Source organism: Podarcis raffonei, chromosome 1 (assembly GCF_027172205.1).
Source record: "Podarcis raffonei isolate rPodRaf1 chromosome 1, rPodRaf1.pri, whole genome shotgun sequence".
NCBI classification, from domain to species: domain Eukaryota; kingdom Metazoa; phylum Chordata; class Lepidosauria; order Squamata; family Lacertidae; genus Podarcis; species Podarcis raffonei.
In genome coordinates, this window is record NC_070602.1 from 31,200,212 (window position 1) to 31,225,208 (window position 24,997).

General features: G+C 41.2%; 1 protein-coding gene across 4 annotated transcripts in view; it reads right to left on the reverse strand.

Annotated features, from left to right (window-relative positions):
• The window catches only part of YLPM1 (YLP motif containing 1), a 53,449-nt gene that overhangs the window by 19,832 nt on the left and 8,620 nt on the right, over positions 1 to 24,997 (reverse strand). For 3 of the 4 annotated variants that reach the window (XM_053379364.1, XM_053379389.1, XM_053379381.1), the window contains 15 exons: positions 21,952 to 22,143; positions 19,551 to 20,827; positions 15,670 to 17,742; positions 13,895 to 13,994; positions 12,068 to 12,557; positions 10,298 to 10,390; positions 9,533 to 9,710; positions 8,901 to 9,037; positions 6,971 to 7,125; positions 6,435 to 6,497; positions 6,049 to 6,168; positions 5,277 to 5,453; positions 4,114 to 4,197; positions 3,822 to 3,905; positions 2,751 to 2,834 (listed from right to left, as the gene is read on the reverse strand). In XM_053379364.1, coding sequence (XP_053235339.1) covers positions 2,751 to 2,834; positions 3,822 to 3,905; positions 4,114 to 4,197; positions 5,277 to 5,453; positions 6,049 to 6,168; positions 6,435 to 6,497; positions 6,971 to 7,125; positions 8,901 to 9,037; positions 9,533 to 9,710; positions 10,298 to 10,390; positions 12,068 to 12,557; positions 13,895 to 13,994; positions 15,670 to 17,742; positions 19,551 to 20,827; positions 21,952 to 22,143 — 5,307 coding nt within the window. The remainder of the gene's footprint in view (positions 1 to 2,750; positions 2,835 to 3,821; positions 3,906 to 4,113; positions 4,198 to 5,276; positions 5,454 to 6,048; positions 6,169 to 6,434; positions 6,498 to 6,970; positions 7,126 to 8,900; positions 9,038 to 9,532; positions 9,711 to 10,297; positions 10,391 to 12,067; positions 12,558 to 13,894; positions 13,995 to 15,669; positions 17,743 to 19,550; positions 20,828 to 21,951; positions 22,144 to 24,997) is intronic. The other variant, XM_053379372.1, reaches the window with a different exon arrangement.

The window sequence follows — 24,997 nt, forward strand, 5'->3', positions numbered from 1 at the left end:
ACATATACATGTTATTGTTGTTTAGTCGTTTAGTCGTGTCCGACTCTTCGTGACCCCATGGACCAGAGCACGCCAGGCACTCCTGTCTTCCACTGCCTCCCAGAGTTTGGTCAAACTCATGTTAATAGCTTGGAGAACACTGTCCAACCATCTTGTCCTCTGTCGTCCCCTTCTCCTTGTGCCCTCCATTTTTCCCAACATCAGGGTCTTTTCCAGGGAGTCTTCTCTTCTCATGAGGTGGCCAAAGTATTGGAGCCTCAGCTTCACGATCTGTCCTTCCAGTGAGCACTCAGGGCTGATTTCCATATACATATACATATATGTGTGTGTGTGTGTGTGCGCGCGCGCACACACACACACACATGAGAATAATCAAAGAAACATGGTCTCCATAAAACAGTCAGGATCACCTCAGCTTTGCTTGTTCAAATTATTGTCACCAAAAAGCAGGAATATGTATCAAAGTCCAAAGAGGCCATTCCACTGGCATGATGCTCGTAGCTTCCAGCTGGTTTTTCCAGTACCTTGAGTAACTGTTTTACCTTGATATTGGTTATTTCTTTGTCAGAGATGCATCAATTATTTCTTGACATGTCTCTGAATACAGCCCCTTCTCATGGTTCAATTATATATGAATCTCAGAAATCTCATAAGTAAGCTGCAGAACCCAAGAATAGTCAAAATCAACTGATGCATGGCACTTTGTCTTCTTCAGGAACTTCAATTCAGAATTCTTTTTGAGGTGAACTGGTTCAGGATCTTGTAGTTCATAAAGTGTTAACTGTGCCCTATTATCACTGAAAGGGAGGGAAGGTACCAGTGGAACTTCCTTGATGAGTTGTTCAACAGTGGAATGTAAGACCTGTAAGTGCTGTTCAACAGTTGAAACGACTACCTTCCATATCTCAGAAATAAGTAATGGCACCAAAAGCTTAATTGGATTTCTTCTTTTTTAGTGGGCAGGCTTGGCCTGGTTAGGAAAGACAGGACAAATCTGGCACAATACACACAATCCAGCTGTTCTCTCTCTTGGACATCTTGGCTGGGGATTGTGAATTGCCATATGCTGTAGCAACAACCCACTTCCCACAGGCAACGGATTCTGTGTTGGGCTGTTGTCCGAGTTCTTCCTGACTTTGGTGTTGCATTAGAAAGAAGGGCCTATCTGGTTGTCATCTTCTTAACCAAGCAATCTTGGGTCTTCTAGCTTCCTTTAAGCCATTAAACATGTAATCTCCACTCACGCAGAGCAAAGGAAACAACAACCTCCCTTTGGCTATGAGCCTTATGTTCCAATGTTCCATTCCATTGGAACACGTAATGATGGTGGTCAACAACAACAGCTTTTACCACAGGTGTCATGGGCGTTGAAGTCTCTCAAACTCAGGAAGAAAGGGAGAAAGGTGCATAGCGGAAGGCACGCTTGGTAAACCCTCACCATGATCAACTCTCGCCCGGAAACCTATGTCCCCACTGTGGAAGGACGTGTGAATCCAGAATTGGCCTCCACAGTCACTTACTGTTACTCACTGTTAAAACCATGTTTATGGAAGACAATCTTACTTGGCTACGAGTGATCACCAAAGAAGAAGTAGTTCAAATGTTTTAGCCATAAGTTTCTACAGAACACATTGCCCAACATGGAACATGAAGAAAACTATCCTTATCTGCCATAGTAAAGTTATGCAGGTCCTCCCACAAGTGCTTATGACCAGTCTCAGGGAAGATTTTTCCTGTCTCATTCTCATCTTTAAGAGTTTTTAACCTCAGGTGATAGAGATGACATATACGCTTCTGGTAGAAACATTCAGTACTACCACAGTCTTTTATGGCACAGTCTACAGCTGAGATTGCAGGGGACTGTTCATGCCCTTTTAAAGTATCTGAGAGACTCATGCACTTGAACAGTAATGACATGAGGAACATCTCTCAGATCTCTTTGAAGATATTCTTACCATTTGAAATCCAGTTGATTTCCAGCTGGAAATTTTGGTCACCTGGGACCATGCCCTGATGTGCCTGTGGAATATACTATCTGCATTTCGCCTAAAATGGCTACTACTCCAAAAGCAGTCTCCATGCTAGGCCAAAAAGAATAAAAAGAGCATGTCTGTGGAACTATCCTGCCCTTCAACCAAGGTGCTAGCAGGATGTGAAGATGGAAAGAGGGGCATAGAATTCAAGAAAGGATCGTTAGTGCTGTGTTTCAGCATATCCTAACGTTTTCTACTTTGTAGTCCCCTTCAAGAGGAAAGAGTGAAAGATGAAGATCAATGTCCCCCTCTCAGTCATCGGTGACTACATTAATGATGTGTCTTGCCTCTGCATCAGAGTTCCAGAGGAGAATTTGCCTCTTTGCTGACTGCTCTCTTATCAGCTGAATGAGAAGGAAATATTTTACTTAAGATCTTCAAAGGCTGAAATCCTGTAGTGGGGGCTTGCTTCTGAATAAACAAGCACAGGATCTCAATCCAAGAGCTATTTCTTATAGCTAGAAAAAGTTTAGTTAAGAACAATTCTTCAGAAAACAGCAAAACGAAACTAACAATCTGAACATCTCTTTCTACATTCAGGATTTCAAAGAAAATTTCTCCATTCTAAAATAATGAAGTATAAACCCAGAACTCCCATATTGTTGGAAATGGTATCAGCCAGGGGGAGGGGATTTGGATTTTAGTGCAGACAGAATCCCTGTTAGGCACTGTAATAAGATAAATTTGTTGATGGGGTTGGGCTGATGTGTTTCCTACCAGTTCACTCTCTTCTTCCTCTGCATCTTTTTTGTTTTCGTCTTTCTGATCTTCAATGTTTGCATCAAAATCCTCCATCTCCACCTAGGACAAGGTACAATTTGAAAACTATACATTACCTGTTTGTTAGAGATGTTTCAGCACTAACTTTGTACTTAAATAAGAGAGACTCAAAAACATTTTTTTGAACCAAAGATATGTATATACTATACAAGTAAGATTTATCTTTTCTACAGAACTGTACTGTGTTTATTTATTCTTCTATTTCTCATCTCAGAAATTGATGAGAAATTTGCAACTTGCCTTTCTGTTCCACACACCTTCTTTAATACTGATAACTTTACATTACAATACTTCTCTTTCTCTCCACATATATGCAAATATGTTCCTTTTAAAACCCCCTCAAAATTCCTACGCTTTCTTACAGTGGCAGACAACTTAAAAAGTCTTGAGCAGATGACTTCCTTTAGACACTTGTTTTGCCTGTATTAAGTGTGAAAATGTGTATTTGTACCCATAGTATACTGTATAAGATCCTAAGTCACTGGCCCATGCAATTATAGTAATCTCCTTCAGAAAGCTAAAATATTTACTCAAGAGTGAAAGAGAGAAAGACTTCACTTTATGGAATGATATCAGTCAAACCACTATGTTTTGCTGTGTGTTTCCTCATGGGAGTCCTGTGGCGGCTTCAGGAGTGTACAATTCTTCCAGATGTCTACTACTTTTCAATTTAAGATTTCACTAAACAATGAATCTGTAGTCAAATCCTGTACCTGCTTTCTACTTTAATAACTACAGTGGTACCTCGCTTACATACGCTTCAGGTTACAGATACCGCTAAGCCAGAAATAGTACCTCGGGTTAAGAACTTTACTTCAGGATGAGAACAGAAATTGTGCTCCAACAGCGCGGCAGCAGCGGGAGACCCCATTAGCTAAAGTGGTGCTTCAGGTTAAGAACGGACCTCCAGAATGAATTAAGTACTTAACCCGAGGTACCACTGTATTCATCTTTTCTACAGCCATGAATATCATATACATGGATAAGTTGGCTCCTTGGAAATCTCACCTCTTCAATAGCAGCATCTTGCAGCAAAGAGCGAATGTCTAAACGTATCATATGACGGGGTGCTGTTTCCCAATGATCAGCCATCTGGAATTGGGAAATGAGAGTTGGAGCAGTTTCTACAATATTCAGTATAAAGAATGCTTTGGCTACTAGGACCAATGTGGTACCATAAAATGTAGTACCTTCAAAAGAGACAAGTTTGCCTCCCCTACCCCCCCACAAGGATGAGTAATTTTTGTCGCTCTAAGAAAATGTTAGTTAACTCTGTGCCTCCAAAACTTTATAAAGTTACCTTACTGATCTCCTTGAGCTTGCGTCCATGGACATTTCTCTTGCAACAAGTTTGGTTGTCTGCAGTAATTTCAGCTAGGTAGACCTAGAAAGCATGGTGTTGGGGGGGGGAGAGAGAATGTGCTCAGAAACATCTGATTCATCCCCACCATATTTTCCAAAGTAAGCTTGGTGAACTAAGGAGAAGGAGTGTGTGCAAATTTAAATGGAAAAGGCAAGGCTAAAAGAAAGCACGAACAGTGCCAAGGATCCATTTGGATTTCTATGTGGAAAACTACTGGCCTGTGTGCTCATGCCCCTCAGTCATTTCTTGGATTTAATTGCTCTTCTCTAGAGAGGCTTTCAAAGTAATTAACAACAGAACAACAAATATATTCTAAAAACAAAGCACTGTAAAGGCAGCATTAAGCTATGTGGCAAACTCAAAACAACAATTCCCCAGTCAACTACAGCACCTGCATCAGGAACTTTTTATTGTCTTTCTTTAGGTGGAGACAAAAAAAATGGTACTCTGATGGCAGGGAATTCCACAACTGGCTGCCATTCTAAGTTGCAAAAGGGGAAAGTGGGCCGTATTATTTTCTTCGGATTTCCACATGGCTTCCTACCTTCCACATCCCATAATCCTGCTAGTTTTTTTCTATCATGGCCTGGTTAGATATGCTTCCAAGTCAGGCCAGGATCTCTGCTTGGGCAAAAATCTAGTTTAGGCCTTGCCCTTATGTTTCACTAACCTTGCTCACTGCCTCCAGCCTGCTTGTTGCTCCCCTTATCAACTGCTTCAGGGCATCTTAGACCCTTGCATAACACCTCCATTTCAACTGAGGCCATTAAGAGAGATTTAAGAGGCTACCTAACATGAAATCAGACAATTGGTCCATCTAGCTCAGAACTGTCTACCCTGACTGGCAGTGGTTTGCCAGGGTGTCAGATAGGAATAATTCCCAGCCCTACCTGCTGATATCACGGACTGAACCTGAAATTTTCTGGGCTCCAATCTCCCCCTTAACATTCTTGGCAGTACTGTCCTTATATCCTACAGGTACCAATGGTTTGAGTTTGCCTTGGCTGCCAGTGGCCCAGTGTTAATGCTCAGGGTTCAAGCGCATGGAAAACCTGTTTTAGAGCAGCTAACAATGACAGAGATTCTCCAATAATGTTTACCTCAAAACCTTTTGTTTTTGCAGCACTCCAGAACTGCTCAAAATGGCGTACTCTGTCATTAATGGCATCAAGGATGATAAAGGGGAAAAACCCATCATCCAAAGTCTTTTTGAAAGTTTTGAATAAGCTGGCACGATAGATTTCTTCCATATCAGCTTCATATTCATACTCCAAAATCTGCTCCAGAAAAAGAGAAGGTTAGCTAAAAGAAGAACAAGCCTTCTTGGTAAAGTCTGAAATTCAGTTACTGCTATCACATATGCTGGTAAATATATCACATATACTGGTAAATACTACATTATAAAATTGTAAGGATGTCATCATACTGCAGTTCCCATGACTGCCAATAGGTGGCCATGGGAACATTCAGGACTTCAAAGCACAACATGGTGCTGTCTGAAAGCTCTATGCAGCCCAGCTTTCCTATCTGTGCCTCCTGTTGTCATTGAACACTACTGCAGTGGTCCATAAGTAATGGAGAAGAAATATGTTGCAAAAGTTGGATCCAGACATGTGCTGGAGGAAGATGGCTTTTTTGTGTTTTTTAAAAAACCAATTATTCCTCCCCCCTACAGTCCCCTGTGTCCTAAGAAAATATGTTCCAGAGGATTGGGAGGAAGGGCAAAGAGTTGAAAAATCACCTTTCCCCTTCATCTATGGAGAATATCTGCGGGATCTTAGTGCCTTCCACAAACAGAAGGATCCTTTCTGTAGTCAGGTAGGACTCTATGGATCTAACACAATGAGTTAATCAACAACTGAAATGAAGTACCTTCTTTTTAACTCTTTTCTTTGTATCAGGGTCTCTCTCTTCTTTCTCTATTTCAGTGATAAAATAGTCGTCCAGGCTGAGCACTCTGGGTGCAGCTCCTCCACATTCAACTTCTTTATCCTGGGAAGGAAACACACAATAAATAGCCTGCATTTATGGTGCAAGTGCTTCAACTCAGAACATACAGCACCCCCTCACAGTTAGTAAGAGGGAATTCTGTTTTCCCCTCTTCATTTCAAGTCAATCCAGCCACTATATATTTTAGAGCTCTGAATGATTAAATAAAGGAAACTGTGCACTCAGACAGCTGGGACCAAAATGCAAGCGCGTTCCACTCTTCAGTGAAGACTGAAGATGCCAAAGAAAGCTGCTGGTTATTCACTCACCCTGATAAGCTTAGCAACATGAGTCTTTCCACTGCCTGGCAATCCTCTCATGATAATGACAATCTAAAACAAAGACAGCATAAATTAATTGTGTTATTATTTACATATTCATTGCATTTAAACACCGCCTTTCTGCCAAGGCACCCAAGGTGGTTTACACTTCTTTATTGTAACAACTTCACTGTTCTCTCACTGGGAGCTGCTGAGAGAAACATTTTGCAACCACAGAATCAGCCAGGCACCACATTTCGCAGCATGAGGAATGGTAATGGTAGACCAGTCAACTCCTTTTCTTGCTTGCTACTCAGACATGGCAGGCCCTGTGTGGGGACTGCTTTCACCCTCACTGGGTAGCAAGCAAGGGGAGGGAGATCTGGCCGAGCTTGGAGAGCAGAACTGCATCCATATTCAGTCAAACTTTGAAAGGCATGGGAATCTGTCTGGGGAGATTACACATTACATAAACATTAGCTGAAGTGTCTATTTCTCATGCATTTTGTTGCTTAAGATTAGAAAGCCACATTCACACTACTCACCCTCTCTGGTCTACTCTCCCTTCCAGGTGGCTTCAGTATATCATCCACATTTTTAGATTCTGGTTTCCTCTCTACACGAGGGGCAGGTGGTGGTTGTCGGGGTAATGATGGAGCAGAAATGGGCATTCTTTCTTCAGGGTAATTTCTGCGATCACCTTAATACGAAGTTCACACAAGAGAGAGGAAAAAAATAACTAAAATTATGCACTGAATTAAGAGACCATTAGTTCCTAAGAGACTTCCACTACTGTTTCGAATATGCTTTGTGGGCAATTTACTCATTAGTCTGTACATTTCATTCATTTATTTTAAAGTGAAGTTTCTGAACTGGAACAAAAACAAAGGAGAACCCCAAAAGATGGCATAGTGCAATAAAAATGAATGAATAATATTTTCCCTTCAAGCTACAGACTTTGATACTGACTTCTTCAGTGGTTTAGGAAAGTTAATTAACATTTGTTTCAGGAGAAAAAATGTGCTCCTTTGATTTTAGCCACAAGGACAAACAACAGAAATGATTATGAGAAAATAAATCTCTCAGAAATAGGATAAATTAAGGTGTGTTCTCATATGTACTGAATAACAGATATATTGCTTGAATTGGAACGTTTATCTAAGAACATGCAAGGGTCTAATTAGGAAAGCAAATGCCAAAAAAACACACATTGAAAGGCATAAGAATTTTCTATTACCATGTGTAGCACAATTTCCAATTACAACTTTGCATAATCCTTTTTTTTGGGGGGGGGATAGATAAATAAAATCAAGAAATGCTTAATGTGCAGCACCTGCTTTGTACATGTGATAACCACATTGGGTGATTCATGAATGAAGAAACCTAAGAGTCTATCTGCATTAAAGTCTTACTACAGTGGTACCTCGGGTTAAGTACTTAATTCGTTCTGGAGGTCCATAATTAACCTGAAACTGTTCTTAACCTGAAGCACCACTTTAGCTAATGGGGCCTCCTGCTGCCACTGCGCCGCCGGAACATGATTTCTGTTCTCATCCTGAAGCAAAGTTCTTAACCTGAAGCACTATTTCTGGGTTAGTGGAGTCTGTAACCTGAAGCGTATGTAACCTGAGGTACCACTGTATAAGAATGAGATAGATTATTCATATCCTTGTATATAGGACAACGGCTGCAATTCTACATGCACGTAGCTACAAGTCACAATGAACTCAGTGGGACTTACTTTTTAGTAAACATGCATAGGATTGCAATGTATATAATTATAATGGACTGTATCTAATGTTGGGTGAAAAGAGTTCTACTTGTGTAACAGGACTTCACCTTTCTCTCCTTTCATTGTGCACCCCCAAAATCTTCTCCAGAGGGTCCCCCAATCCCTATAGCAGAATTTGAGGGTGCATGGGAAGACTGCAGGGGAGAAGAGGTGAGGGAAGTTCTGTTGCACAAGAGGAAGTTTACTGCATGAGCAAAGCAGTGTACTGGATGCAGCCCAGTATCTATTCAGCACATGCAAAGGCTTCGGATATTGAAAATACTGAGTCTCAAACTTCATAGTTATTGCAGGGAAGGGGAACCTGTGGTCTTCTGATGTTGTTGGACTCAAACTCCTATGATTCCACACTAGCCTGGCCAATAGTCAGAAGTTGGGTCTTACTGATATTAATAATCAGACAGACCGAACACAGTTCTTTATTTATTATAGATGTAGCTATACTGCCCTTCAATCAAATTCCTGGGGTGCTTCACATAAAAAAGTTCCATTACATTGGAATGCAAATATGATTATTCTTAAAACCCCTCTCTTTAAACCAAGGAGGGTCAAATATATAAATAAAACTTCAATCACTGATAATACTTTTATCCTTAATTATAAGGAACAACTAAGCAAGTTCATATTCCCAAATTCATTCTGAGACCTCAATATTCTAATATTTCTTCAAGGTTGAAGATTTATACCTCCAAACATCGGAGGCCCATGATCATAAGGTGGACGGTCAGGTTTTCTGTCATATGATTGTCTTTCAAATCCTCCCCGTCTTGAGTTTGAATGGTCTTTGTCACGATAGGACTGAGCTCTTGAAGGAGATGGCCTGCTAAATGAAGACAGCATATGGTAACACAAACTGCATGATTTCTTTGAATATTACACATTTAACAAAATGTACATGAGATTCTCTGATAAACCAATTTCTGGCCAATCCTATACTTTGCTGCTGGATGCAATGACTATCCTTTATTAAGCCCACCCCAAGTAATATATCCCTGTATGAAACAGTTACAATCTCAGCCGTACACCTTTCAACCAATATACACCTTTCAACCAAGAGGGGAAGAAAATTTTAAATGTCTGTCCTGCCATGGCACATGCTCACAAGGCTTCAGCTCACAAGCAGGACATGAGTAGAACAGTGCTCACTTCACTTGTGATTCCCAGCAACTGGTATGCATACTCCCTCTGAGTGCGGAAGTAGAACATGATACTCACGTGTACAAAAATCAAAAAGAGAAGTGACAGTTCAAAAACTCAGCACTGCAACCTGTATGAAGACACACTTCTGATTCCAACTTATTCCTCCTATATTACATACCTGTCATCTCGTTGATAGCGTTCTTTGTCCAATCTTTCCCGTTCATGTTCTCCAGAAATACGGTCCCTGTATGGCTCTCTCTCTCGCCTGAAGTCTCTGTGATCAATATTGACGTTATTTTGCCGCTCAAAATAAGCATCTCTTTCCTTGAGATATCGCTCCCGTTGGCCTGGGTGTTCTGGAAAATGAAGTCAAAATAATTTCAAGAGTTATTCCACAGGATCGCAGAATGGGGTAGACGCATCAAGTAGCAGATTTCTTGGGTTGAACTACTTGACGACAGCTAGGGATTGCATGTTTGGATGCTCCTTCATTTTAAACACGCCATTCAAGACAAAACACAAACAACAAGGAGAAGGCTATTCTAAATCTCTCTTCCCCAACGTGCTAGTTTTCTACGTATAGGGAGCTTTTTATATGAGGGGGCATTCCACCCTACCTTCAGTCTGGTACAGTCTTGAATTCTACCACCTCAGTCTACATCAGCCATCCTCAACCTGGTGCCCCAACAACCATGGCCAATAGGAATTATAGATGAAAACATCTGGAGCACATCAGGTTGGGAATGGGGACGGCTGTTGTTCTCCATAGTATCTAGAACAACTCTTTTGAGTATTTACAAGAATTCAAGACATGGTGAAAGCCATATTGCTTTAAAAAGGAGGTGGAATGTGTGTATGTTTTAACAAGGAACCTACCAAATATCAAACTGATGCCTGCCTTCTACTTAAAAGAGACGTCTCAGAGACACCAAAGTACACCCACCTTTTGAAAAGGGCTGCCTCTCATGAGGAGCTTCTGGACGCAGAGTTATACGCTCCCCATAAGGAATTTGTCCACCTTTACTACTGGTTATATCTGTCAAATACAAATTAGCAATAATAAAATTAAGAGATATTGCCCCAGATACCATCTTTGAATAAATGCATTCAGACCATCACCAGCAGCTTGAACATTTGGAGGCTGGGGAAGAAGATTTACCATCCCTGCCCTCCCCAACATTTCCCTTTGGCTTTTGTCAATCTCTGCAGGAGGAATGATGATGGTAGTCGGCTGCAAGCCATCTAGCCTGGTGAGGAGACTCCTCCCACTCTGAACTGCATTTATTAAGCCCTTGGAGTGCAGTAAGACTAGAGCCAAGAACAGGAACTTTATTGTCAGTTAACTTTTTTTTGTTTTGTTCTGTAATGTATTTAAGTCCAGCTTAATTCTTTTGCAGTACTGAATTTATTCTCTTTGCTGAATTGTTGGTTTTTGTCCTATTTGAATGTACCAATATGTTTTGAATACTGCTTCTCTCCATCCTGCCCCATTAATGTTTTGTAGTCTGAAAATAAGTGGATGCCTCTTATAATTTGGTTGGGTGGGCACAACTTGGTGTAGAAAGGCAACTAAAAATAAATTAAGCCAAACTAAATCAGCCAACCAATAAGTGTCATTTCTTCAACAAAGACATTAGCTCGAGGGACAATAACAGGAAACAGCTGCCTTTTTTGTTTTAAAGAAGAGCTGTATAAATTGCTTCGTCATCAAACAGCATTTGCCACAATGTGGTACTGTGCATTACTTACAAAGCTGTAATTAAATTAAAAACAGGCATTCCCCAGCTAAAGCTCTCATGAGAAAAATACCACAGGGAGAAAAACTAGCAATGCTGTAATTTATTGATGGCTAATTGTTTTGTTTCCAAAAAAAAAATAACAGATGCCAATAAGGAACCTTAAGTAGAAACGCACAAAAAATCACAAAACTGGTTTTGATTAGTGGGTCCCCCACTTAATCAAATCTTGCTGCAAGGAGGAACTGGCGTGTTTTGATATAGCAGCAACCTGACACAACAGTGTATGTTTCAACATAACATAACAAAAGCATTAAAAAAGCAGAACTGCCTCCCTCAATCATTCCAATGTCAAACCAGTCCAGTATTCTGTTTCCACACTGTTCATATTTTTATGAACCTCCACCATGTTATCTTTTCTCTAAACATTTTAGCCTGAAATGTTTTAGCTATTCCTTACACGGAAGGTGCTTATTAGGTTTTGTGAACCATTCAGACATACAATCAGTTTATGAATACCTAGGTAACAACCAATGTTACCAATATCTTCTCCTTTACATCATATTCTTGCAGTAAAATGGCAAGTTCAGACTGAACAATGGCAGTTATAGAGGCTGCAAATTGGCAGTTTATTATTTATCTGCATAAGGCCCAAAGTATTATTTGTTATTTCTACTGATTAGCCATCTCATAACACAAATACTCTAGATCATATTCTGTATAGGAAGGAATAAAACAAGAGCTCTTTCTCATTCTAGTTCATAGACAGGCTAGACGATTTAAGGATCAGGGAATCAGACCTAACAAAAATTTCTCTATTAAATTATCAACGTAAAAATGCCCTAAAGGGTCCATTTTTAATGCACAGAATGTAGACCAGCACACTCCTCTGATGAGAATTGTATTGGCTATTTTTTTTATATGCTACAGGCATAATCATTCTGTTAATTAGCATTATTAAGATAAACAGTATTCACCTTGCCCATGGCCGTGTCCATGCCCGTAGTCAACAGTCTGATGAATAATTGGTGGCTTGGAAAGTTGTGCTATACCTGACCCAAAGGAAGTTGCGACTGTCGATGAAGGTAATGAAAGATCTGATGCAGGTAAGTCATTCTCTGATTTTAACCCTTTATCTTCACTGCTATCCCAAAGTCCCTGGAAAGAATCCTCATCCCAACGTTCTTGGCTCATGGCAGGTGATGATTTGACCATAGCAGCTGGACCTTGAGAGGCTGCTGCAGCTGAAATGGGAATTGGAGTACTTGGCTTTGTTGGTGGACCAGGCATTTTTACCGATGGGAGGGGGCCCTTTGTTGCTGGGACAGATGGCTTTGCAAGTGCAGCGCCTGGCTTGGCTGTTGGGGCAGCTTTCCGAAACATGACGGGTGGCTTTACTATTACAGCTGGCGTAGGCTTAATAGATTGCTCCTCTATTGGTATCTCAGCGTGCATTTCAGAAGAGGCCTAAATAAAAGGATATTTTAAAATAAAAGGTACATGAAATTAACAGCAATTTTAAAAATGTTGTCAGATACTGTCATAGCAAATGTGTACTTTGATACTTAAAACAGGCCTTTTGGGGTACAACATCGATGAAAGGGTTCAAAGAAAAGGCTAGTTCTTTTTTTTAAGGTGGTTACATGGAATTTACAATATTGAAACTTATCATAAGGAATTTGTATACAACTTGTGTCTGTTGCTGCCTTAGCAATCCCAGTTGCCCAATGCGCCTTCTCATCTAAAGTTCTTTTGTGGCCAGGTCAAGTTTTGTAAATCACCCAAATGTGGAGCAGCCATAGCAGTGAAAACAAAATATGACAAAACACAGCTACAGATAAAGTTGCGGCTACCTGGTGGTGATATGTGATAAATATTATAAAAGTGTTGTTTTGCTTGCCATGAAGCAGTGGTAAGTCATTACTTCCTCCACATGGTTGTGTCTTTGAGATTTCTCTGAATAGAGAAATTTACAAATGTTCAATCCAGCCCTCAGTTAATAAGGAGTGCTTTTTCTTAGCTACATTTGACAGGCACCCAGTAACTCCCATCCATGTTTTGATAATCTCAGGGATCAGCTGCTCTAGCATGCTCTATGTGGGGCCACCCTTTAATGCAGTGGAAAACTTGCCACCAGTAGAAACGAAGTGGCCCAGCCGAATTCAAAATGATGGTGATTTCCTAAAGTCCTATATAGTCCAAATCCAGTACATCTTTGGGAGACCCTGCTCCTAGACGTTCCCTTGTCTCCTGAAATTTGCAGGAAAGGTGCACTGGAATCACAGTGAGAGTTACGAGGATGAAGATCTGATTTCTTCATAATGATGCCTCATTCTCAAGAAAGACCTGCTGCAGAACCACTGCTGCCTCCGATCATAGATACAGAGCACAGCCATAATGACTGGTAACTAGTCTGGAGGGGTGGGGAAGCAAGCTCAAGCATAAGTAATAATAATAATAATAATATTATTATTATTATTATTATTATTATTATTATTATTATTATTATTATTATTTTATTATTTATACCCGGCCCATCTGGCTGAGTTTCCCCAGCCACTCTGGGCGGCTCCCAATCAGTGTTAAAAACAGTACAGCATTACATATTAAAAACTTCCCTGAACAGGGCTGCCTTAAGATGTCTTCTGAATGTCAGGTAATTATTTATCTCTTTGACATCTGTTTCCATTTAAAAACCATTTTTAAAAAGACATAAACAAAAAACATGTGCATCACAGTAAAGTCACACTCGCACAGTATTTTCCACACTCGCACAATATTTTCCATAGCAAGACTTAATTTACCTGAAAGTTATCCTTCCTAGCAATTTGTGGTCTAGGAATTTCCTGTGTTGACAGTTCAGGAACAAATTCATTCATCTTCTTCATATGTTCTTTCTGTTCTCTGCAGTCAAAAAATCATATTATTCATCTTAAATGTTCTTTTAAAAACCACAAAAAGTACATGCATTTGTCTTAAACAAGATTTTAAGAACCACCACATTTACTTATGTTCATCTGTGGCACCAACACTGTGGAACGCCCTCTCTAAGGAGGCCTGCCAGGCTGAGAAGCTAGTGAATTTTAAGCAACAAACTAAAAATTGGCTACTTTGTAAAACATTTAGACTAGTATTTCCAAAACTTTACACCCCAATCCACCTGGAGCACTTGAAAATTGCTGAGCATCTTGCTGGACCACTTAATTATTGTTCTGCCTATTGTCACAATTGTAATGCACTGTGAAATATTATGTATGCTTCTAAATTGTGTTCTTATTGTTTCTTATATAATATTTTATTGTACTACAACTTGAATTTTATGGAACTGATCTGCCCTTAAATATTTTTCATCTCGTTTTGCTTGGCAGTTTGGAATTTTAGGGTTTTGGCAGGTTTTTTCTGCTTCAGTTGATTCTTTTTAGTGCATTTTGATTTGTTGCTATATTGTTTTACTATAGTACCGTTAGCCACTTTAGGCTGTCATTTGACAAGCAGGGCAGACTTATAAAACACAAATGTTTCCAACAAAATGTAACACTTTTCTCAGTGCCAAAAACGAACATTTGATCCTTCACAGAGAGCATTTAGCTCCCAAGGTACATTTCTTTTTCACACCAGCTCAAATCTCATTGCAATTTCTGAGGATATCATTTTTGTGTTAAGAGAATTCAAGCCTTTGTGATCAGAATTCTCACATATTCCAAAAGGACACCTGCAGACCACTTTCCTAGTTCAGTAAATGGCAAAACATACCACTGTTGACCACGGGGAACTAGCAACAGAGATTTTTCTACATATCAGTGGAAGCTGCCTTGTACTGACTGGCAGTGGCTCTCCAGGGTTTTCCAGCCCCGCCCAGAGATGCCAGGGATTGAACCTGGGACCTCTGCATGCTCTAGCACTTGTTCCTGTCTCAAGAATTATAAATGTCACATCATATGCACTGCTTGAAAATCTAGATTTGATGTATCCATGGAGTGCAGTGTAATATGACTGCCTGACAAATTTACACAAGAGTAACTTAAAACCAAGCACAACAAAATGTGAAGTGCCCTCCTTTAAGGCAATATTAGTGTGAGTGGACTTTGTACTTCTTCATGTGAACTGATAGACAATGCTGGACCTTTTGTTTTCATTGGCTCCCTTTTCTGAATTTCTTAAAAATACTGCAGGTCTGCATGAACAAGGTTCTCCTGCCTGAATATTTACTACTCAGTTTTAAGGATAAGCGTGATCACCGCCAGCTATGTTATCTGACTTTTTTCTAGCATAGGTATGCTATGTGCAGAACTGTTCTTGATTCTATGGGAGGTTCTTCAACATTAAAAAAACACCTATTTTAACTTCATTAGTTTAAGACTGATAAAAAGTGCTGTTTAATGCATAGTTATCTCAAAAGACCCTTGACTTATTAAACTTGCATACCCTTCCATCATCTAAGCTGACCAAAATGTTCAAAGCTATTTACCACCTAATTATATGTATTTTTGCAATTTTCAAGAGGGAATGCAAGGCAGAGGGGAGATGAAAAAGAAACATTTTTCCAAAGCAAAATAAACAAGAACAGCCGCCAACTCACCGTAGCATTTTTAGCTCTTGGGCAGCCTTCAGGATTATTTCATGTTGCCTTTGACTAAGGACCATTACACCTCCCAACGACGGCTCAGAGGCTAAATTTGGCTCGTCTCCCAGCAATTCAGATGAGCGTGGTGGCAGAGGTGGTGGATCCAGACGATCATCTAAACGTGGGAACCTGTCGATTTCATCTGAATACCACCTATCTGAAAATCTTTCCCTTTCCCAATCACCCCTGTCGGGTGGGAAATCAGATGGTTCCCTCCATGTGTCATGTCTCTCTGGATACTCTCGAATTCTGAGCTCCCCCCGGTCTCTGGAATCTCTGTCGTAGAAATCCCTCTCTCTCTCCTCCAGCCATCGCTCCTCACGGTATCTGTCTAAAGGAGGAAGCGGAGGAAGGGGTGGCAAAGGTGGGAGAGGAGGTATGTCCAGATCACCAAGCGTATCTCTGTCGCCCAGTGGTCTAAGGTAATCTCTGTCCCAGTCTCTTTCTGAATCACGATCATACATATCCAAGGGTCTTCGGACCCTGTCCAGATCTCTGTCTAGCTCTCTCTCTCTCCCCAATGGCCTTTCCCACTCATCCCAATATGGTTCTCGTCTATCAAGATCAGCAGATATTGGAGGTAAAGGAGGTAGAGGGGGAAGAGGTGAAAGAGGTGGCAATGGATGACGGTGTGCTGACAAGTCATCTCTCTCATATGGATCAAGAGGATCATCATGGTATCGCTGGTCGCGCTCAACCCAGTATCTGTCTCTTTCCCAATCCTCCAATCGTCTGCGCTCTAGAGGAGGAATATCTTGGTATTCAAATGAGCGCTCCTCTTCCATGCCTGCCTCTCCGTAAGACCATGGAGGCCTGGGTGGTTCTTCACGAAATGGAGGCAAGTTATCCATACCACCTCCAAGGCCTGTGTCACGTCTGTGCATATCCCTCTCCCGGCTACTAGGTCGCCGTCCTGGTCCCCTTTCACGGTTACCAGCCAGCCGGTCCAGTCCCCTTTCCTGACTACTGGGTGGCCTGCCTAAGCCCTTTTCCCGGCAATCTGCATGGCCTCTCTCTCTGCTGCCCATCTGGGGAGCTGGTTCCCTGTCTCTAGCTGGTAACCCTCTGTCTTGGCTTCTCGATTGCCTTTCCAATGCCCCTTCCTGGTTGCTCGACTGTCCACCCACCCCAGATTCCCAACTGCCCAACTGGCCCTCTGGCATCCTGTTGTGGGTTCCTGGCCCACTGTTTAGATCCCTGCCACCCATATCTCTGGTCAGACCTCTACCTCTGTTTGGTACTCCCCTTCCTCTGGCATCATCAAATCGGCCTCGGCCCCTACCTCTATTGTCTTCCATTCTACCCTGGCCCCTGCCCCTGCCTGCTGGCCCTTTGGCCTGGTTATCTCCCAGCTTGATTTGTCCCCTCTCCCGGCTTTCCAGTTTAGATGGCTCTTTGCTCTGATTATTTTCAGAAGAAGTCAGTTTGTTTTCTGCAGAATTCAACTCTTTATTTCCCATTGGCGCTGGTAGTAACATTTTCTTCCCCCCTGGAACAGTGGAACCTGGTGTCTGATGGAGAACACCCGAAGTAAGAGGTTTTTTTGATTCTTCTGTTTGCAGTTCAGCCTCCGCAGAGCTTGGTTTCTTTGTTTCTGACATTGTTTCTCTGCCCTCTTTTCTGGATGAATTTTGCTGTGCTTTAGACATGACTGTACCTGGCTGAACAGAACTAGTAACCTTTGTATCTGGTCTAGGTTTAGATTTATTTGCCACTGTCTGATTATTGCTCATATCAGTAAAAGATTCCTTATGTTCTGTCTGATGGTTCTGTTGTCCCAAAGGAGGCCTAGGCCCCCGCCACCGTGGTCCACTTGCTTGGGAAGCCTGCATTTGTGAAGTGCCTGAGGAAGTATAAAATGCTGCTGCTGGGCCCCGGGGGATTGTCCCCTGTTTGCCTGAAGATCCATCGACAAGCTGATTTTGAAATCTTGGCCTTGGACCATCGAAACGTTGCCCTTGAAAATGAGGTCCTTGCTGTCTTGCAGGTTCAAATTTATCGAAGTCTCTTCCTCGTGGTGCATCAAATCTGTGTATTTAGAAATGAGACATTTTATTCAAGTAAGAGATTTCGTGAGACTTTTTTATATAAAACAACTCCATAAATCCTCTTGAAAACAGCTGCCAAATTAAAATCTCATTAAGTAATAACGATACACAAAATTAACCAAAATATTAGATTTGCTGCATGCGAATGGAACATGACAGAAACAAGTATTGGATTCACCCATATCTATGCTCATCTTCTCCACCTCTTCCTTAGATAGAAAGGAATATCTGAGTCAAGGGTCAGACTCAAGAACCACATTATTTGGTTCAAGGGGTGAAAGATGTAGACACATGCAGTATTCTACTGAGTCAGGTGTCTTCATCCTTTGGGAAAAGCAGATAGAGGTTGAGGCACAGGTATGTGTGAGCCTGGGATTTACTTCCTGTCCTTTTAGGTGTAAGAAGTAGTGTCTGACCAAGTTCTGGGCTCCAGAGAGCTTAGAAGTCTCACACTTCAGAAAACATAATTTTAAAGCATTTATTAAATTATAAACTGACGATGACAACTGAGATTACACTGGAGTTACAAACAATAACAATTTATAATACAATATCTTCCTCTTATCTCTTTTGTGTGTGTGCAAACAAGACACCTGCAGAGCAATCACTTTTGCTGCTTTCAGGTGGGCACTGAAGATGATTTCACTTAGGAAGACTTTTGCTTTGTTTGGTAGCTGCTGGTTGTTGGTTTTTTGTTTTTTTAAAAAACTATATATAAACTGTTGCTAATTTTGTGTAAAGTGGGATATTACTAAATAGAGCAGCAGGAACAAAAGCACAAACTCTGCTTTTGGTTTGTTTTTTGTGAGACCAGAATTATACATTCGGCAGCAGACCTGAGTGCCCTGTGAACAGCAGCAGTTGAGTGACTGGGAGAAGGGGCTTAACTCTGGCCCCAATTCCCTTTTCACTGACAACCTCCCTCATGCTTTTCCCCAAGATGCATTTGATGCACCATGGAGGAAAGTAATTGCCATACTGGGATGTGCATGGATTTACTCCTTCCTTCACCCTGCAGCCCACACCTGAGTACACTCTGCATGTAAGTTTTATTTTTAATTCTCCATTTCCCCCGAGTATATGGATGCCTCCATCTTGTTTGTGAGTGAAGCTGTTTTGACTACAAAGCTTCTGGCACTTAACCTCATTAGCATTATGAGGACTGGTACTACAGGCTCCCACAGATTTGGTTCAAGCATTGCCCCTCACCAAGAGAATTATCAAGTAAAGAACAGACACTTCTATTGGTTTCTAAGGACACTCATGGTGGCTAAATTCCTAATGCTTCAATATTGGAAGGAGGAGTCCACTTGCCACCCCTGTGCACCATAATCATGGACAGAGGACATGACAATTGGCAGCATATGAGATGGTGACCTTCTGTAAACATAAGGAAGATGGGGAAGCCTCCTACTAAAGGTCTATTTACTTGAATATCTGATCACTGGGTTTGTTCTGGACCACCAGCTGCTCCCCCTTTCCCTTTGGAACATTCAATTAAAGAGCTAATAACAACACACAAAATGAAAAAAGAGAGAAATAACTGGCTTTGGGTATTTCAAGAAATACTCTGGAAGAACGTATGAGGTTAAAATATGGTAAAGCATAAGATTAAAATAGGCCAGGGATACCATTGGGCAACAACCACTAAATGAGCACAGTCACATGAAATACCATGTCCTACTGGCAAAGCACACAGGATTACATAACAATATTTAAGAGTGTTTCTACTGTACTATCATCCAAAACAGCATTGCCATACAAAAATGAGACAGAAAGAAAACCTACCTTGACACCCTTGGACCTTCATGGTGCTGTCCCCTGGCAGAATCAGGAAACCCGGCTGACCTCCCTGGTCTGCTCTGATAGGTAGTAGTGGTGCTGGTGGTGGATGCAGATGAGAAGGACACTGTAGAGTGAGGTTTTACTTCAGCAGAAGTTAGTTCTGATGAAACAGAACCAAATGGCATTGCCTGTTTGCCCAGAGGCGCAAAAGAACTGCCTGGGTCTGAAGTGCTAGCAGATGATGTCACATTTGAGTGGTAATTCTGGGTGGCAGATGTATCAGTAGTTTTAAAAGAAAAGGAAGCAGGGGTGGGAAGAAGAGGTGGCCTGGTTGCATCCATTGTAGCGTGGGTCATGGCAGGAGAAACCGTGGCCTTAAATGAAAAGGAAGAAGCAGAAGAAGGGGTGGGAAGCAGGCCTGGCCTGACAGTATCCATGGCCGGGGTGATGACGGGTGTATCATTACCTTTAAAAGGGAAAGCAGGGGTGGGAAGCAGAGGTGGCCTGGTTGCCTCCATGTTCTGGGACGTGGCAGGAGACTCAGTTGCTTTAAATGAAAAAGAAGCAGCGGTAGGGGTAGGAAGCAGACCTTGCTTGGCCATCTCCGTAGTCTGGGGAGTGGGAAGCGACTCTTTAAATGAGAAAGAGGCAGGAGAAGGAAATGGAGGTGGCCTGGTTGTCTCTGAGGCCTGTGAGGTGGTAGAAGACTCAGTTACCTTAAATGAAAAAGAAGCTGCGGTAGGAGTAGGAAGGAGACCTGGCCTGGGCATTTCTGTACTTTGGGTAGTGGGAAGTGACTCGGTAACTTTAAAAGAACTAGGAGTAGGGTACAAATTTGGCCTCGGTGTTTCAGTGCTCTGGGTGCTCTGAGGACCAGATTCTTTTGAAATAGGCATTTCAGACTTTTGTGGGCCAGAAGAGAATCCAGTGGAAGGTGGAGGCAGTGCAGCTGAGGGCAAAGGAGGCTGCCCAACGGACATACCACTTTGTACTGTTTGAGAATATGCAGGAAATGCAGGCGGCAAAGTTACACTCCCAGGATACTGACTGCTCATGTTCCGAAGAGACTTCACTTTCTCCTGAAGGTGGGTGTAAGTGACTTTCATCTGTCCCTGCCACATTTTCCACTGTTTCTCACACTCATGAAGTTGGTCTTTGTGAGGGTAGGCCTGAATTTGATCCTGCCACTGCTGAAATTCACGTTCCCACTCCTTGTAAAGTGGCTGGAACTGTTTGTTCTGTGCTTCATAATGCTGTAGCTGCGTATCCAAAGACATTGTCTGCCAGAAAGAAAAGGTAGTAAGGAACACCTTTTAAGTTAATTCAATGTACCGACAATGCTTTAGACACAAACATATCTTACTTGTCGCATAGCAAAGCACAGGTCTGTACACTGAACACTGTTCATGCTTTCCAACATCTTCCATGAAATTGTTGTGCTTTAAAGGTGAAGCCATAGATTTGGGCCTTTGAACTTTATTTTTGTTTAACATTACAGATTCACCCCCTACCAAACTAAAATGATTCTACACTCTGACTCTAAATATATTGCATGATTAAAGCTACTGAAAAAATGGAAATTATTTCTACATAGTCTATTTAGATTAGTGAACATATTTTTTAGTTTTCTTCTCACAAGGAAGATGCTTCAATATAAAATATTACTTTTCTTCTTCTCGGTTCAATTTCTTGCCTACTCTTCATTGATTCACTATTACAGGGCAGGTTACAGCATAAAACAAGACTGAAATGTTAGCTTCTTGTCTGCTTTTTCAGAAGTTAACATGTAGCCAATGGGCAAAGGTCTACATCAGAGTTGGGGAACTTTCTTGTCTGATGGTTCAGATCTGTATCTGCCTCACGGGTCAAAATTTGGCAGTTTGCCCATCAGTCATAATGATGTCAAGGTGATGATGCTCTTTGAAGGTGCACCCCCAGAGCAGCTCCAAAGAGGCTTGCTCCAGCATCACAAATGAGTTTGCATTGAAACCCCTGCTTAAATGGAGATCCCTCCCTCCACTTCAGCAGGGGCTTCAGTGCAAGTCCTAGAGCAAGGCACAATCTAACCACTCACTGGTAGATCAGGATCGGCTGATGGGTGATTGAAGCATGCCTTGCTCAAAGCAAAAGAATAATCGGGAGCTCACTTTACTCTCCCAGTTGTTCATTTGGAGCCACCTTGGTAACTGCTCCACACCTGAGGTGACATACAATGTGGTGGGACGGAAGGCTGTGCTTTACCAAGAACAGCTTGCTGGGCCAAACTGGGACCTCTAACAGGCCAAAGCTGACCTGTGGACCACCATGAAGAGTCATTAAACTCTGTTAGCACCATTAAATTGTATTAAGTATCTCACTCAAGTGGGAAAAATATGGATCAAATCATATTACTTTAATGACTCACTGGCAAGTGTGACAACTGTATGATCTGTTGGTAGCGCTGTAGAATTTGTTGCAACTGTGCATGCTGCTGCATTATTCTCTGATACTGGAAACCCACTCGCTGCTGTGGATGCTGTTGCCATTGTGTGGCTGCCGCCTGTAGCTGCTGTAATCTCAAACTTTCCTCAGGATCCTCTGGTGGTTCAATGCTCAACTGGAGGAATAAGCAAATATCAAATAATAGAAAACTTGTTCAATCATACAGCACATCAGTTATACAGCTCTAATCATTGTCAGTACTGGGGAAAGTAGTTGTACATGCCCGAAAGCAAGCAAATACAGAGGGTTTTGTCCCATCCTCCCCTTCTTCAACAAGTTAAATAATCCAGGCACAGCATAATGTAACTGCATGCCTATGGTAGAAAGTATATCTGACCACAAGTCAGAGCAGGATTATCCCAGTTCCTCCTTTTCAAATACAGATTTTTATTTTTAGTGAGAATCTCCTACCGAAAAAAAAAACAAAAAACAAAACAAAACAACAACAACAACAATCCAACAACCACTACTTAATCACTACTTCCCAAGAGCACTGCTTTTTGTTGCCAGAACACATAAAAACTAAACAGGTATTTTACAACTATCAGAATTTATTGCACTATCAAGAGATATGCTAGTGCAATAAATTCTGATAGTTGCCCTATTCCATGATCTGTTGTGCAAGACACTGGATGATATACAACTAAGGACTCAGCTATACAGTTACAAATAAAATGTTTTAAGTATGTTTCAAGTGCAATATACAATGTGACACTATATGGCGATGGTGAGCCTTATGGAAAATTCAATGTATTTTTAAAAACACTTTAAAAAAAAGCATTTTCAGAACAGTTTTTATATGTGTGTAGATTCCACCTAAGTCATATTCAGAGTAGACCTACTGAAATAAATAAATTAGTTACTTAAGTCTACTGATTGCAAACCATAAATCCTCGCTCACAAGAGAGTGGCCTCCACAAGACACCAGGGCATCACATATAACCCAGAATAATTGTAGTTAGATTACAATAGAAAATAGCTGAAACGTAACTCTGTCCAATAAATCTATGCATAGCATATTAACAAAACTGTAATTGCTTAGCTTAAAGACTTATGCCGGATACAAACTTGGGTAAGTACAAACTGTTGGTAACCTGAGATAATAAGACACACCCACAATGCTTTTATATTTGTTGGAAGCCACACAAAGTGGCTGGGGCAACCTAGTCAGAAGGGTGGGTTACACATAAAAAATATATTATTATTATTATCTAGGTTGTGCTCACAGTAAAAGTTACTACAGTACACAGAAGCAGAGCCAGTAAGGTCCAGATCTTTTGCTGTTTCAGAAGTAACAGACTGAGCAAACAGAAAAATAACTTCCAGTTTGCAGGCTTTTCATATACAGATACAGAGTGTCCCTGTTGCTCTAATTCCAAGGCTTCAACTGCAATAGTAACATCAACACGAAACTAGCTAGCATACATTAATCACATCAATATAGCTAGAGCTCCAAGGCCATTACCACAGCAACTGGCTCATTTGACCTTACACCTCACACATCAGGTGATTTATGCCCATGAAGGAAATTCCTTCCTTCCTATGCCCAGCTACTCCAACACAAGCCTATACCAGTTAGCATAAGAATCTCATGCACTGCAAGGACTCACTTAACTCAGACATCCTCAGTTAAACTAATTGGTTGGCAAATTCTGATTCCACGGAAGATGGCAAAAATCCTGACTGAATAACCTTAACACCATATGGACACCAAGAGTTGGACCCAAACTAAGGTTGTAATCCTAAACACATTTGCCTAGAAATAAGACCCACTGAAAACAATGTAACTAGCTAATAAGTAGATCTGTTTAGCTTTATGCTGTTAAGTTTGTTGAACTTTAGTTGAAGTACAGTCCCATTCATTTTAGTGTAATCAAAGTATTGTCTAAGTACAGCTAAATTAGTCTGGACCCGACTGTTAAGTCCAGTTGCAGACGACTCTGGGGTTGCGGCACTCATCTCGCTTTACAGGCCAAGGAAGTCGGAATTTGTTCTCAGACAGTTTTTCTGGGTCATGTGGCCAGCATGACTAAGTCGCTTCTGGTGCAATGGAACACCGAAACTAGAGCAGCGGAAATGCAGTTTACCTTCCTGCTGTAGTGGTACCTATTTATCTACTTGAACTTTTTGGCGTGCTTTCCAACTGCTAGGTTGACAGGAGCTGGGACTGAGAAACGGGAGCTTCTCCCCATCGCGGGCCTTCTGATCGGCAAGCCCAAGAGGCACAGTGGTTTAGACCAGAGCGCCAACCGCGTCCTACCTTGGGGCTATAAAATGAGATAGAAGTGTTCCAAAAAAAGAACAAACTGATGCTGGACCAAGACTTTAGGATTACTGGGGATATTTAACTCTTCCAGAGTAGTCAAATTATCACTTTAGGACCATACTACTTTTAATGATGGCTGATGAAGTAATTAATTGGTGATGTGCCCAGGAATTTATTTGCCTAACACTTGCCCTTGTAAGTAGTAAATCATTTTAAGTCTTAGCAATTAAATCCAATAACCAGAAATAACAACTCACTCTTGTCAGAAACTGTAGGAGAAATCCTACATACATTGAATGCTTCAATCAAAGAGCAGAGACGCATTGTATCTTCATATTATTTTATGGTATTTTATGCTTTATTGTATTTGCACATTATGTTGTACACTTCCTTACTATTTTAAAATAAAAATACAGAAATATAACTGGCCTATCACAACATATCAAATCCATAGAATGGTCAGAATAGAATGTAAAGGAGGTGTTGGTGCTTTGTGTGTCAGTGGGGGTACCGAATCCAAAATTCAGAAATAGAAAAACAAACTTATGGGTAGAGAACAGCACACCAAAAGAGTAAGTAAAATATAAGGAACACACTGTCCTGAATCACACTTAATATTAAACCATAGTTTAAAATGAACTATGGTTTAGCACAATGTGTATGCTGTTTAAAAGTCCACACCACAGCTCCCCAGCTCACAGCT